Source organism: Amblyomma maculatum, chromosome 2 (genome assembly GCF_055883805.1).
Source record: "Amblyomma maculatum isolate TAMU_Amacu chromosome 2, ASM5588380v1, whole genome shotgun sequence".
NCBI lineage: Eukaryota > Metazoa > Arthropoda > Arachnida > Ixodida > Ixodidae > Amblyomma > Amblyomma maculatum.
The window spans coordinates 174,056,381-174,070,105 of record NC_139345.1 but is presented as its reverse complement, the minus strand read 5'-3'; the positions used below and the strand labels follow the sequence as shown (position 1 = coordinate 174,070,105).

The window sequence follows — 13,725 nt, the reverse complement described above, 5'->3', positions numbered from 1 at the left end:
TCCGAGTTCTGACTCATATATCGGGTTGTATTTCACGCGCGATAGCCATTCGCCGACTAACCCGGTTTTGGCGAACCCACTGAAGATGTCGATGAGCTTCCGACTTAAGTCCTGCTCGTAGAAGAACGAACTGCTGGTGTTGACTAGTGGTTCTCCGAACAGCAAGGCGAGGTCATCCTTGAACATGGCGCCATGGCCAGCCTCTTCAGCAGGAATCAAAGACGATTTGTAGTCCAGCATGTACGGGTACACAGTGTGGCCCAGAGAACTCAGGTACTCGGAGAAGTACAGCACAGGGCATTTAATCGTCACGTAGCCGTACAGTTCCTGCAAATAATTCGGCCCCAAAATAGCGCTTGTAAATGAGTGTCTTGGCCACTGCATGCGCATTCTTCCGCGATATGGTGAGATTTTTTGAAACAAAGCTTTCCCGCTCTGTACTGAACATTAAGCAGGAGATAGAGCGATAGTTTGAGAATGGAAGGATGCAGCTTCTCTAAAGAACATAGCAGCAAGATAACGCAATGCCGGTAGGTTTTCTTTCCTTGTTCCTTTATAAATGCAGTGAATTTCGTCCAGACACTGGCTATGTGTTCCCGTGCTCTTCAATGATACGCTGACAATGACCTAATAATGAACAGAATGAGCAAGAAACGAGTGCCTAAGACACTGTCCGCAAACGATGTCCGCTTTTCACTTTATATATTCCTCTTTGCTTTCCTATTCTAATCTGCAGTAGTATGGCAGGGTAAAAATGAGGCAAAAGTCTCCCGCAGTCACCTGTATCAAGCGCGTGCATGAGAGTGTGCCTGTTCCTCACAAGAGCGCCGCGGTCATCCCGTTATCACTTGGTCGGCTAGAAAAGTAACGCTTTCCAATAAACCTGCGTTCCTTTTCTGGCTATCATGCTGTTGTCACATCCTTCGTGGCACGAATACATCGCCTAAACTCCTCTTGCTTTCCTTGGCAAAAAACGATGAATTACCTGTCGGTACTACTCGCCGAAGAAACGTGACACGTAAAACATAGTTATGAGGGTAAGTTTTTCGCTTGTCAGAAAAGTGAAAATCACATTTAAAAGCAAGCCTTCATTCAGCAAAAATGATATGCCATATGTGGTTCAAATAAATTAAGGTTGCAGATCTCATCGACTCAGAATATCACATCTAGAAGCAAAAAGCCAGTTAGATGGAATATACGTAGCTACAAAAGCGGCAAGTTTTAATCGTACGGCTGCTTAAGCAACGCAAGAAGCGCCTGAGAAAGGTGTGGCAAAAATTAGTAAGTTCTTAGCGTTATAATATTGCTGTGAAGAAAGCGATGAAGAGGACAAAGTGCTGCGCGTGTCGTTCCCTCTGTGCCGTGCTGTACTGGACAGTTGTCTTCGGCTGTGTTTTTTTTCTTGTGGCCTGGACCTAGCCCCTAACCACGTAACATCTTTGGCTGGAGGTGCGGGGTACTCTAACCATTTCTCCTTATCCTGGCCCGTAGCTTCAGCATCCTGTGTTTGCGGGTTTCTGGGAGGCAAGGCCTGCTTGTCCCTCGGGTCTTGCCCGCCTGTGGGCCGAAAGCATCCTGGACCAGGCTTCACCCGGGGATCATCGTGGTGGCAAGCTGTTGTATTCTTCTCATCTGCCTCTTCTATCTGCACCCATCCAGCCACTCCCATCCTCATATCATGGGTCCCATCGCGGTCGACAGTCTTCCTGGCCGACGATCGGTACGACCACTCGGTGCCCCCAGGAGAAAGAAGAAGTGGCGGGAGCTCTCGCGCTAGGTTCGCTAGGATGCATTCAAATCATCTCATCGTCGTCGGTCATCGTCTGTCTACTCATCAGCTCGGCGCCCCGTAAAATTTTGGGGTAGTCGCTGGGTAAGGTCTTCAGCAGGCAAGAAAGGCCAAATGACTGAACTCGGTGAGTCACGGAGCAACAGTACCTCATAGTTCGTGGTAATGAAGCCGCCTCGCGACTCTGGAACCTAGTCCGGCACTGACGGCTCCGACCTCGAGGATTGGCTGAGCTTAATACGAAAGAGGAAGTGCTTACAACCGCTGGGATCCTACCCTTATGATGGCCAACATAACCTTTTATTTTGCCGCAAATCGCAAACATGAGAGTCGTCTACAAGGCCGGCCGCAAGCACTCCGATGCCGGCTACTAGTCACGAGCCCCCATTGATGCGCCGTCGAAAGTAGACGACGAGGACGCCTTTGTGGGACCGGTTAGCGCCACCAGTTTCGCAGAACAACCACGATCAGAGTCTTAACTGAAAGCTCTAGCCGATTACTTAGAAGTTTGTGCTGTGTTGGGCTTAATTGCACATAAGGAACTCAGGCTATCATGCGCCAAACACAAGCTTGTAAGTGGCGTATACTATTTATTCTATAGTTTCTTTAAAAGATTTGGTTCCTTTAGAAAGCTAAAACCACATGACAGCTCAACAAGTCCACTTTCACTAAAATCAGTGCTGGATGGAAGGGAATGTGTTCATCGTAAAATTGGGTAAAATACTTTTTTATTTGCATTTCAAATACTCTGCATGAAAATAAAATGTGGTTTATGGTGAGTTGCTCTCCACATTCTTCACACAAGGGTTTGAATTTTGTTCTCAACCAAAGGTTGTGCGTCATGTGTGTGGCCAATACGGAGATGGCATAATGTGACTTCCAGGAAGCGTTCCTGATGATGACAGAGTTTCCATACTCCTAAAAGTGGCTTCATCAACTACAATATAATATTTGTCTCCCTACCCCATGATGACTGCCATTCTTCCTTTAATTTGTTGTGCACAAGCATCATGCAGTTTCTGTACGGCATATTTATATTTTTATTTGTTTTTCATGGGCTTGGGCAGAGCAAAAGTCTGCTGTCTCGTTGCCTTGAATGCCGACAGGACTCGGGACCCAACAAAATATTGTTATGTCCTTGAGTAGAGGCTGTTGATAGGCTGTGTATAATGTCCCCGAGTAATGGTGCAACTGCGCTTTCGTGGTGAAGGGCTGTGAGGACACTTAAGGAGTCTGTGTAAGTAATATTGTTTGTGATGTTCTCATTCACTATTTTTCTCGCAGCCCCTGCAAGCGCGCAACATTCAGCAGTGAAAACACTTGCACACTGACATAGTCCCACCGCCCTTTAGCATTTTTCTTGTACTACTGCACTACCAGCGTGTTTTCTTGTCTTGGAGCTATCCGTGTAAAATTGTGTGCAATTGTCATATTTTTCTTTAAGAACTAGACATTTTTGCAAGATGTGTTCACGAGGCGTTTTCTGTTTACAAAATGAGTTAGTGTGAAATCACAAACAACAGTAAGGCTGTACAAGCGTGGCAATGAATCTTGTCTCGATGTAATATCAGGGAGAGTATGCAATATTCCTAGTTCTTGACATTTGTCTTCAAAACGAAGTAATAAAGGTTTGATAGCCTGGGGCCTATTTATGAACAATACTCTGGAGGCACACTTTGTGACAATAGGGTAGCATATGTGTTTTGATAGGGAGCGTATTTTTATGATGTATGAAAATGTAAGCATGGATCGTCTACATTCTAGGGATGGTTCATTTGTGTCTGCATGAAGACAGGTGATTGGTGACGTCCTATAAGCACCAGTTGAAAAGCGCAAACCTGAATTATGTACAAGGTCAAATCGTTTCAAGTATGAAGGTCTTGCTGACCCGTATACTATAGAGCCATAATCTAAGCAAGAGCGAACGACAGAGTGGTAGGTGTGCAAAAGGCAGGTCCGGTCAGAGCCCTAGTGTTTGCGTAAGATCACTTTGAGTATATTGAGAGATTTCGAGGCTTTCTTTTTGAGTGCGTTTATATAAGACAGGAGAGATTTCTGTCAAATTTATAACAATTTGTGTTGAGGTTTTACTGGTAGTGTGATTTCATTTAGGCAGATAATGGGGTTAGAGTGCAGTCCTCGTCTAAGAGAAATAAGAACAGCCACAGATGTTTGCGTAGACAACCTGAAACCATTCTTATCTGCCCATGATGCTAGCTTGTTTACAGTTACTGAATCTGCATCTCACATGTTAGTACGTTTGATGATGTGCACGCAATTAGCAAGTCGTCTACGTAAACTGAGTACATAACGGACTTCAGTATTTTGATTACAGTTAATTTTTACTATAAAAAATGTGGTACTTAACATGCACCCCTCAGGCACTCATTTTTTTTGTGTAAAAATTTTAGAAAGGGTCGAACCGAGACGTACTTGAAATGACCACCCTGACAGGAAGCCCCCCAAATATTTTAGCATTCTGCCGTGAAAACTAAGTTCTCCTAAATCACACAGGATCCAGAACCTCCATGTAGTATCATACGCTTTTTCGAGTTCAAAAAAGACAGCAAGGCAGTGCTGTCTATGTACAAAGGCTTCTCGAACTGTGTTTTCTAGCGGATAAGGTGATCAGTAGTAGAACATGTTTTCCTGAAACTACAGTGGTGAATGTCAAGTAGTTTTCGGGATTCAAGAGCAAACAATTCTGTTATATTCTGTATACTTTCGAAACACTTCGCAAGGCAGCTTGTCAGGGCTATTGGCCTATAACTGCCTGGAAAGTTTGGTGACTTTCCAGGCTTCAACAGAGGTACTATAATGGTTTTCTTCCAAATTCAGGAATTTTCCTAGATATCCGGATTTTAGTAAAATGTTTCAACAATTCCTTTACTGAGGCTGCGGATAAATGAACTAACATCTCACAGTGGACCTCATCGGGCCCCGGAGCAGTGTGTTTGCTGGCTAAAAGCACTCTATTTAATGCCTCCAGCGTAAATAAAGCATTAACAGGTTTTTTTGTGCTACCAGGATTTGAAAGTTTTTGATTTTTGGCTGTTGATTTCTACTTGAATAAAGAATCTGTATAGCGTGTAGAACTTGAAACGGCAGCAAAATGTTCTTTCATTATGTCTGCTTGTTCCTCTATGTTTGTTTGTGTAGCAGGATTTGTAAAAAGTAGAATTGTAAGGTGGAGTATTTTCCATCCAGTGTATGTACTTTCTCCCACATGCTTTTTGATGTAACCGAGCTCTTAATGGAGAACGCATACTTCTGCCATGATTGTGTTTCAGCTGTGCGCTTTAGCTTTTGCTTTCATGAACTTGATAAGGTTTTCATGTGTTGGGTAGCGCCGAAAAATACACCATGCTTTAATTTCTTTCGTTTTTGCTTTTCTACGTTCTTGCGTGTACCAAGCTTTCCGATTTTGTAGTACCACTCCGGATGTTCGGGGAATGGCTATGTGAGCAGCGTCAATAATACATGGTGTGAATATTTTCCTTAACTTGCCCACATCAAGACTGCCGGAATAATTGTTTTTCTAGACCAGCCATTTCACGAAAAAGCCCCCAGCGGTCAAGCCTAGCTTAAAACTTTGCACTTTTGTTAATGTGATTGATGGGGAGGATGTTAGACTGATAATGACAAGTAGATGATCCTTCCCATAACGGTTGTCAAGAACGTCCGATTTAAAATAAGTAAAAACACTCGGTGAACAAAATGCAAATCAAGGTAGCTCATTTTGCCTGCGCTTGAAGAACAATACGTGGGTTTGCCCGTATTTAGTAGGCAGACATTGTTGCTAAGAATAAATTCTTCTAAAATCTGACCTCTGATGTCTGTTTGTTCACTTTCCCAAAAGGAGGAATGAACATTAAAATCCCCTACTAAAATATACGGCTCCGGCAGTTGCATTAAAATTGTTTCTAAATCATGAACTGTAATAATTAAATGAGGTTTTATGTATAAAGAACATATCGTTATTGTTTTTTAATGCACCACGGTGGCTGCAAAAGCTTCAGATGCGGTTTTAAGGTTGATTTCTCGTGTCGTAATGCCACCTTAGACTACGATAGCAGCGCCTCCAGAGAGCCTGCTCGAATTTTGTCGGTACCAACGGAGACTCAGCAAGGTTTTGGTCTGTGGTCCAAGGTTAGTCTCTTGGAGACACAATAGGACCGGGAAATGAATTTAAAAGGTCAGTTATATAGGTGTCGTTATGAAAAAGTCCGCGACATTTCCAGCAAACTAGAAACGCCATGGTGACGGATCTGTTGAGGATAGGGTTTATAAGGTCATAACTACGCCCAGCCGGCAGGGTAGGCGAGCTCCCGTACCAACTGCACACAGGCCTTACTCGTGCGCGACACGTGTCCCCAACCCGTTGCGCAAAGTCGTAGCCAGGGCAGGTCCGGACGAAATAGGCAACGAACTGGGCACGCTAGGTAACAATTTATTAGGCCTAACGCAAGGCAACCACACACACTGCAGAAGAAGGTTCTATCCGATAACATAAGAGTTCGAGTGGCTCACCAGGTCGTCGTAGTCGTCCGCCGGTACGGAAGGTCAAGGTTATCCGTTCAGGGTCTCCGGGTGCAGGCGATGCAAGGGAGGCCTTTTAACTGCAGTTTTATCCCTCTCGGTATTGCTTACCGAGAAGTAATCGGTTGCTTCTCGGGACCAGACGAGAGAAGCAATTTGTTCCTCCTTGCGTTTAGAATGTTACCCTTCCCTAGGTTACCAGCATTGTATGGGGAGCGAGGGAAACGCTAAGTGCCTTCTCCCCCACCCTCTCCTGGCTGGCGCGCGTCGTCTTGTGACTCGGCCGCGCTCGCCGCTGGTTAGAAAGGACAGTGGAATATATGTTATCCCCACAGAATGGAAGCATAGGCTGCTGGCTTTCCTGGACCCGTTATAGGGACCTCGTCCCTTCTTTTACGCTCGAGTAAGCTTTACCGCCGCTCCTGCGGAGGCGAGGAGGGAGAAGTGTCTATCACATCCTCAGATGTGCAGGGCGTTCGTGCATAAGGCACGGGCACACTTGTTTTTAACGTCACCCCTTGAAACTAGGCATTTAGGCCCGTTGACCTAGGGTTCAACGTGGCCTGTTTTGGGGGTGGTGGAGCAGCACCAGCCACTTCCACCAGGGACGCGGATGGCACCGCCTCGGGCTCACGTATGTGGTCTCGGCAGGTGCCGAAGATCCCTGTGGTGTCGCACCCTGCTGCACCACAGCGGAGTATAAAGGGTTTTGGATAGACAACCACTTGCGCGCTTCAGTGAATGCGATACCTTGAAATTGATGATGTCTTTTTCTGTTTTCCACACAGGGTACCTACGCGACTAGGCAGGACGGTTGCCCTGGCAGTTCGCACAAAGATGGGGTTGGGCCTGTCAGTTATCAGTGCGATGTTCGTGTGCAGCACATTTTGTACATGTGAGTTGGCATCGGCAACTTTGTGCGCCATGGCACTACTTTTGGCATTTGAAACAGCGTCTTGGGTTTGGAATGTAAGGCCCGAGGTTGAATTTTGGGTATCCCACCTCCACGGAGTCGGGAATTGGGCTCAGTGCGAATGTGAAGACAAAGTGCTATGTTTCAATTTCTTTGTTGTCACGCCTTATTTTGATTCGGTATACATTTGTCAAGTTTTGAGCTTTTAGCCCGTCAAGTAGTTTTTGATCAGTCATGTGGTTCAAGTCATTATCAGAGATGACACCACGAACGGTGTTCAATGATCGGTGTGGGCTTATCACAATCGGTACATCTCCAAAGGTATCGACTCCAGAGAGCTTCTCATACTGATGGTGCTGATCTCCATTTGTTTGGTGTTTTATTTTATATACTTGGTCTATGCTGTGGGTTAGGAGCTTTGCAACAGTGAATGGTGAGACTTGCCTAGCAGTTTTTTCTGCATGCTCACTGTGGATTACATGGAGTCGGGGGAAAGTGGTCTTGCTTTTCAGAAAGAATTGGGCAGTTTAGTCGATGCGCCCTTGTTTTGGAGGGCGTTGGGATGCTGAAGAGGAACTAGCCATAAGAATGTTGTATTTTTCGGTCGGTCAAAGTGGCAGCCAATCACCATGGAGCCCAAAAAGAGGATGTGACAGGAACTTGAAAGGTTTTCCTGCCGACGCCAGCTGTACACCCTCATTTTTGCCAAATATGGCATAACGCAGGGTGGTTATCCCAAGTAGCACAAATTGGGCTATGACGTTGATGCCCGCGTTGGGCCCGTGGGGGAGCCCATACGGGCCCCATGCGAGATTTGCAACATGTGCCCAGAGGGGCCCCGTGTGGGCTGCCCAAATTTGCCGCGACCGGTCCCAATTTTTCATCCGTGTGGGCAGCCCAAATAAGGGCGGCCCGCACTCAGCCCAGATAGCCGAATTGGTGCAGCATACTAGAATCATTAATGGGTCCTAGCTTTGTACAGGCAGTGCCGCCCCATTGATCAAGGTTTTAATTTTTATGTCGATTAATCCCTCCAATACCAGAATTGTACCGGCGCGGTATTTGCGGAGGCCATTCCGATTCGGGCTGGCCCACGTGCTGCCCTCCTCGGTTAAATCTGGCATTTTCGGGGCTGTCCAAGCTTCATTAATCATCATGTGTGAAACATTGTGCACTATTTGAGCATCTCCTTTTCGATACTCAGTAACATATAAAAAATTTGTTCCCAACGCTATAATAATGTGGGCTGACCCACGCCACCCAAAAAATGTGAGTCAAAATATTTATTTCGGTGGTGTGTGTAGAATAATAATCGCGCAGGAAAAATTTGGAGGTAGTTCACTACATACTCGTAAAGCGGAACAGTTACGGCTGCATATTTTCTGCCAATACTGCAGAATTAACGTAGTGTTTAGAGTAACAATAGATAGTCTTTATTCGTGGCATGTATATGCTTAGGACAGCTATGTGAAACCTCCAGAAGAGGCAATTAGTGGCCGGTACAACATGAATTACATGAATAAAATGATGCCTTAAAGATGGGGTGGAGACGTTTCAGAGTGGTAGCCCGCTTACAGCCAATTTGGGGCCCACAGCGGGGAGCGTGGGGTCATGTCCACTTTTCAGCCCGGCCGCAACACCATGCGGGACCTATTCCGTTTTTGAGTGGGCAACCCCATTCGGGCTAGCCCGTATTCTATTTGCTTTAGGCCCACATTTGCATCGGGTCTGCCCTAAGTGCCCCGCAAGAAACCGATCCGGGCAGAAGCGGGAAGGAGCACTTTCCAGCCCCGCTACAGGCCATAAGGAAATTATCTAGGTTTTTGGTGGGCAGCCCCCTTTGGGGCAGCCCAGGAATTTTCTGCGCGAATCCCACATTTCCGTCTGGCCTTCCCTCGCGTACCCCCCAAGGGTCCCATCTAGGCAATGTGTGGGCATGCCCGTATTTAGCCCCGCCGCGGCCCATGCGGGACCTATTGGACTTTTGAGTGGGCAGCCCCATTTATATTAGCCCGAGCGTTTTCTACACAAAGCCAAAATTTGCTTTGCATCGGCCCTAAAGTTCCCCATGCGGGACCTTTTAGGGCCAGATATGGGAATATTTACTCAGTTAGCCATTTCCGCACCTATATGATGTCCAGATGAAAAAGCAAGAGCAAGACCAATTTCGGCTTGCCCGCTTGATCCCTAAATGGGGCCCTCATGGGTGCTATTGTGGTTGCCCCAGCCCAACTTGCGCATACGGGCCCCAGGTGGGCCACGTATTGTGTGCTACTTCAATAGCCGCAAAAGATTAAACCTCGCTGCCTGGAAGTAAGAAAAAGTGGAGAAAGTAGGAGAAGACAGGACAGTTGTAAGAAGGAAGGTAGGAAAGCAAAAGACGGAGGGGAGGGCAGGAAGAGACGACTGCCGATTTCCCCCGGTCGGGTCAACCCGGAGGTTGCCGTCTGTGGGAAGCGTGGGCCAAAGTGGTGTGTTGCCGCTACTGAGGGGCCTTAAAGGGCCAAGCACTCGGTATCGGCTCAACCACCAGGATCCCCTTTTCGCCACACGCACGGTTAAGCGTGGGTGCTCGGGGTCCGCGGTGTCGTACAGTGCACACAAACATCTGCTTCAACTGATGCCCCCTGCGGGGGACTACTTAGAAGGAAAGACCGCTTCCCCTCCCACTTTGTTCAGGCGTCAACTGTCTCCTTCGAGTTACAAAACAACGTGCTTGTGAAGAACTTTGCATCCAACAGGACCGCACACCTTCTTGCTGTGCCTATAAACTTCAGAGAGGAAATTCTGCAGGAGTGTCATGATCAGACAACGGCAGGTCATCTGAGCATGCACGCACGTTGCACCGAATCCGGGGGAAGTATTATTGGCCGCGGTTAGCTGCCGACGTCGTCCAGTACGTCAAAAAGTGCCGTGAGTGTCAACGGTGCAAGACACCTTCGACCAGACCTGCTGGTCTACTGAACCCAATACCATCCCCAACTAAGCCCTTTCAACAAATTGGGGTGGCCCTACTCGGACACTTCCCAACTTGTTTGACGAAAAGCAAGTGGATCATCGTGGCCACTCAATACATGACCCGTTGCGCCGAAGAAAAAAGCCCTGCATAGTGGTTCCACAGTGGATGTCGCCAAGTTTTTTTTTTTCGAACAAATTCTCCAACACGGCGCCCAAGGGGGCAGCATTTATGCACAGCTCACTCAAGCCATCCTGATGTACAGCCAGACAAGTCAACGGAGGACAACCGCCTACGACCCGCAGACAAACGGCCTTACAGAATGTCCGAATAAAACTATTGGGACATGTTTGATATGTATGTCGACGCCGAATACAAGACCTGGGACGTCATCATGCCGTAGCTGATATTCGAGTATAATAGGGCCATCCAGGGGAAAACCAGAGTGATGGCCTTCAAGCTTGTGTACAGCAGGGAGAGCACGACGACGCTCGACGCGATGTTGCCGCACGTGACAGAAGACAATCCCGACGTTGTCGCTTACTTGCAGCGTGCCGAGGAAGCCCGACGATTCGTCCGGCTGCGCATCAAATATCAGCAACACACTGAAGCCCGGCGGTACAACTTGCAACGGCGCGACGCAGAGTACAGGCCGGGAGATCAAGTGTGGGTTTGAACGCCGATATGCCGCAGCGGACTGAGCGAAAATCTTTTGCGGCGGTACTTCGCACCATACAGAATTCTTCGAGGCATCGGAAAGCTCGACTACGAGGTCATCCCCGACGCTCCGACCACATCCGTTAGGCATCGGACGCACCCAGAACTCGTCCATGTCGTTCGTTTGAACCTTAATACGCACGCTAAAGTTATTTTAACATGTAGTCTTTTGTTTACGTTTCTCTGTCTATTTTGTAAGCATCGAGTCGATGGTTTTTATAGGGGAGGAATGACGCAAACCATTCAAATCTGTATTTCTTTTTTTTTCTTCGATAGCCGCCGGCATACGGTTTTTTCACTGTGATACTAGCACGCGTATCAATTCTTTTTTCTTTGTTTGATCATGCTCGATGTCGCGAGAAGCAGTTTCATCTGTTTGTTTGTCGCGCTAGATGCTCCAAGATATTTCTCGAAGATTCCTGCCGCTCACGTATATTTCTTCAATTTTCTAGGTCAGCGCAAGTCGCCGTTTTTGGTTTAATTTCTATCTTTCACCGCCGCCTTTAAATCGAGTACTGACGCGTGAAACCGGCATTCTTTGTTCGACGACCGTCGAGCATGTTTGTTTCTATCACCGCCGCCGATTGCTTAGTTTTGCCAGTGCAAGTCAGCCCAGTTCAGTGCAGTTCAGTCATTCAGTCGTGTCCGACTCTTCGTGACTCTGTGGACCAAGTCACGCCACGCTTTCCGGTCTCTATCTTCCTAACATCACATAACTTCATCTGCAGTGCCTCGAGGATGTCATCTAACCATCGCGTTCGCTGCCTACCCCTATCTCCGGCGACCCTCAACCTTTCCCAACATCAAATGTTTCTCCAGAGACTCCTCTCTTCTCATCAGATGACCAAAGTAGCTGAGCTTTAACTTTAGAATTTGACCCTCCAATGAGCAGTCAGGGTTTATGGTAGACAGTATCGACTGATTTGATCGTCTGGCAGTCCAAGGAACTCTCAAGAGTCTTCGCCAGCACCACAATTCAAACGCGTCAATTCTTCGGTGGTCAGCCTTTTTCACAGTCCAACTCTCGCATCCATACATCACAACTGGAAAGACCATAGCTCGAGTTATATGGATCTTGGTTGGCAGACTAATGTCTCTGCTCTTTACTCGGCGGTCAAGGCTAACCATTTCTCTCTTTCCCAGAAGCAGGCGTCTCCTAATTTCATGGCTGCAGTCTCCTTCCGAGGTAATCTTGGAGCCCAAGAAGAGAAAATCTGTCACAGCTTCCACTTTTTGTCCATTGATGCTTCAGGATTGATAGGGCAAGACGCCATGATCGTTGTCTTTGTAATGTTCAGTTTAAGCCCAAACTTCTCACTCTCTTCTTGTACGCGCATCAGAAGTCTCTTGAGTTCCACTTCACTTTCTGCCATTAAAGTGGTATCATCCGCATATCTAAGGTTGTTGATACGTTTTCCAGCAATCTTCACTCCAGCTGAAGATTCGTCCAGACCGGCCTTCCTCATGATGACTCTGCATATAGGTTAAATAGGCAGGGCGACAGTATGTAGCCTTGCCTCACTCCTTTCTCAATCGGAAACCAATCAGTAAGACCATGCCCAGTTCTGACTGTGGCCTCTTGTCCTTCAGACAGGTTCCTGAGGAGACAGATGAGGTGAATTGGAACTCCCATCTCTTGGAGAGCTTGCTACAATCTGCTGTGATCTACGCAGTCAAACGCTTTCGCATAATCAATAAAGCAGAAGTAGATGGGTTTCTGGAACTCTCTTGCTTTTTCCATGATCCAGTGAAGGTTGGCAATTTGGTCTCTAGTTCCTCTTCCCTTGCGAAACCCAGCTTGCATGTCCAGAAGCTCCCGATCCACATACTGCTGTAGTCTTCCTTGGAGGATTTTCAACATCACCTTGCTAGCATACGAAATAAGCGCGATCGTGCGGTAGTTGGAACAATCTTTGGCACCGCCTTTCTTTGGAATGGGGATGTAAACTGACCTCCTCCAATCCTGTGGCCACGGCAGGGTTGTCCAAATCTTGTGACATAATGTATGCAGAATGTTAGCAGCGTCATGGTTGAGGTTTTGAAGCAACTCAGCTGCAATGCCATCAATTCCGCTAGCTTTGTTCTTAGCAAGGCTGGCTAAGGCACATTCAACTTCACTCTTCAAGATGCCCGGCTCGAGATCAGTAATCACAGCCGTCCTATGTTGGGTTCGCACATTCGGGTCCTTGTACAGTTCTTCTGTGTATTCCTGCCCCCTCTTCTTCATCTCGGAGGCTTCAGTGAGGTCCTTGCCTCGTTTGTCCTTTATCACGCCCAGCTTAGCACAGAAGCTTCCTTTGATATCTTTGATTGTCTTATACAGAGCTCTTGTGTTCCTTAATTGGCTGTTGTCCTCACCTGCTTGGCACTGTATGTTCAGGAAGGCATTTTTATCTCTCCTTGCTATTTTCTGAAAATCCGCATTGAGAACCTTGTATCTTTCTCTTTCCCCCATAACTTTTACCATCCTCCTTTCCTCACCTATTTGCAAAGCCTCTTCAGATAACCAGTTTGCTTTCTTGCATTTCTTTTGCTTTGGAACTACCATAGCAGCAACTTCTTGTATTATATTGTCACGTAGTGGTGACGAGGTCGACGACACAAATGAAGGGGTCGATGATTGCACTAAAGAAACCTTTATTTGGGCTGACTTGCGCCCGCAAAAGAACTAAGCAACTCGGCGGCGGCGATAGCAACAAACGCGCTCGTCGGTCGTCGAACAAAGAATGCCCGTCACACTCGGCAACGCTCAATTTAAAGGCTGCACAGAACAGTCTAGATAACGTCGCAAACAGCTACCAGCACGGGCTG

General features: G+C 47.1%; 1 protein-coding gene across 1 annotated transcript in view; it reads right to left on the bottom strand.

Annotated features, from left to right (window-relative positions):
- LOC146200462 (uncharacterized) overlaps nt 1-13,725 on the bottom strand; it is a 142,115-nt gene that overhangs the window by 94 nt on the left and 128,296 nt on the right. Inside the window, exon 9 of the mRNA XM_084592372.1 lies at nt 62-327. Within this exon, the coding sequence (XP_084448498.1) occupies nt 62-327 (266 nt within the window). The remainder of the gene's footprint in view (nt 1-61; nt 328-13,725) is intronic.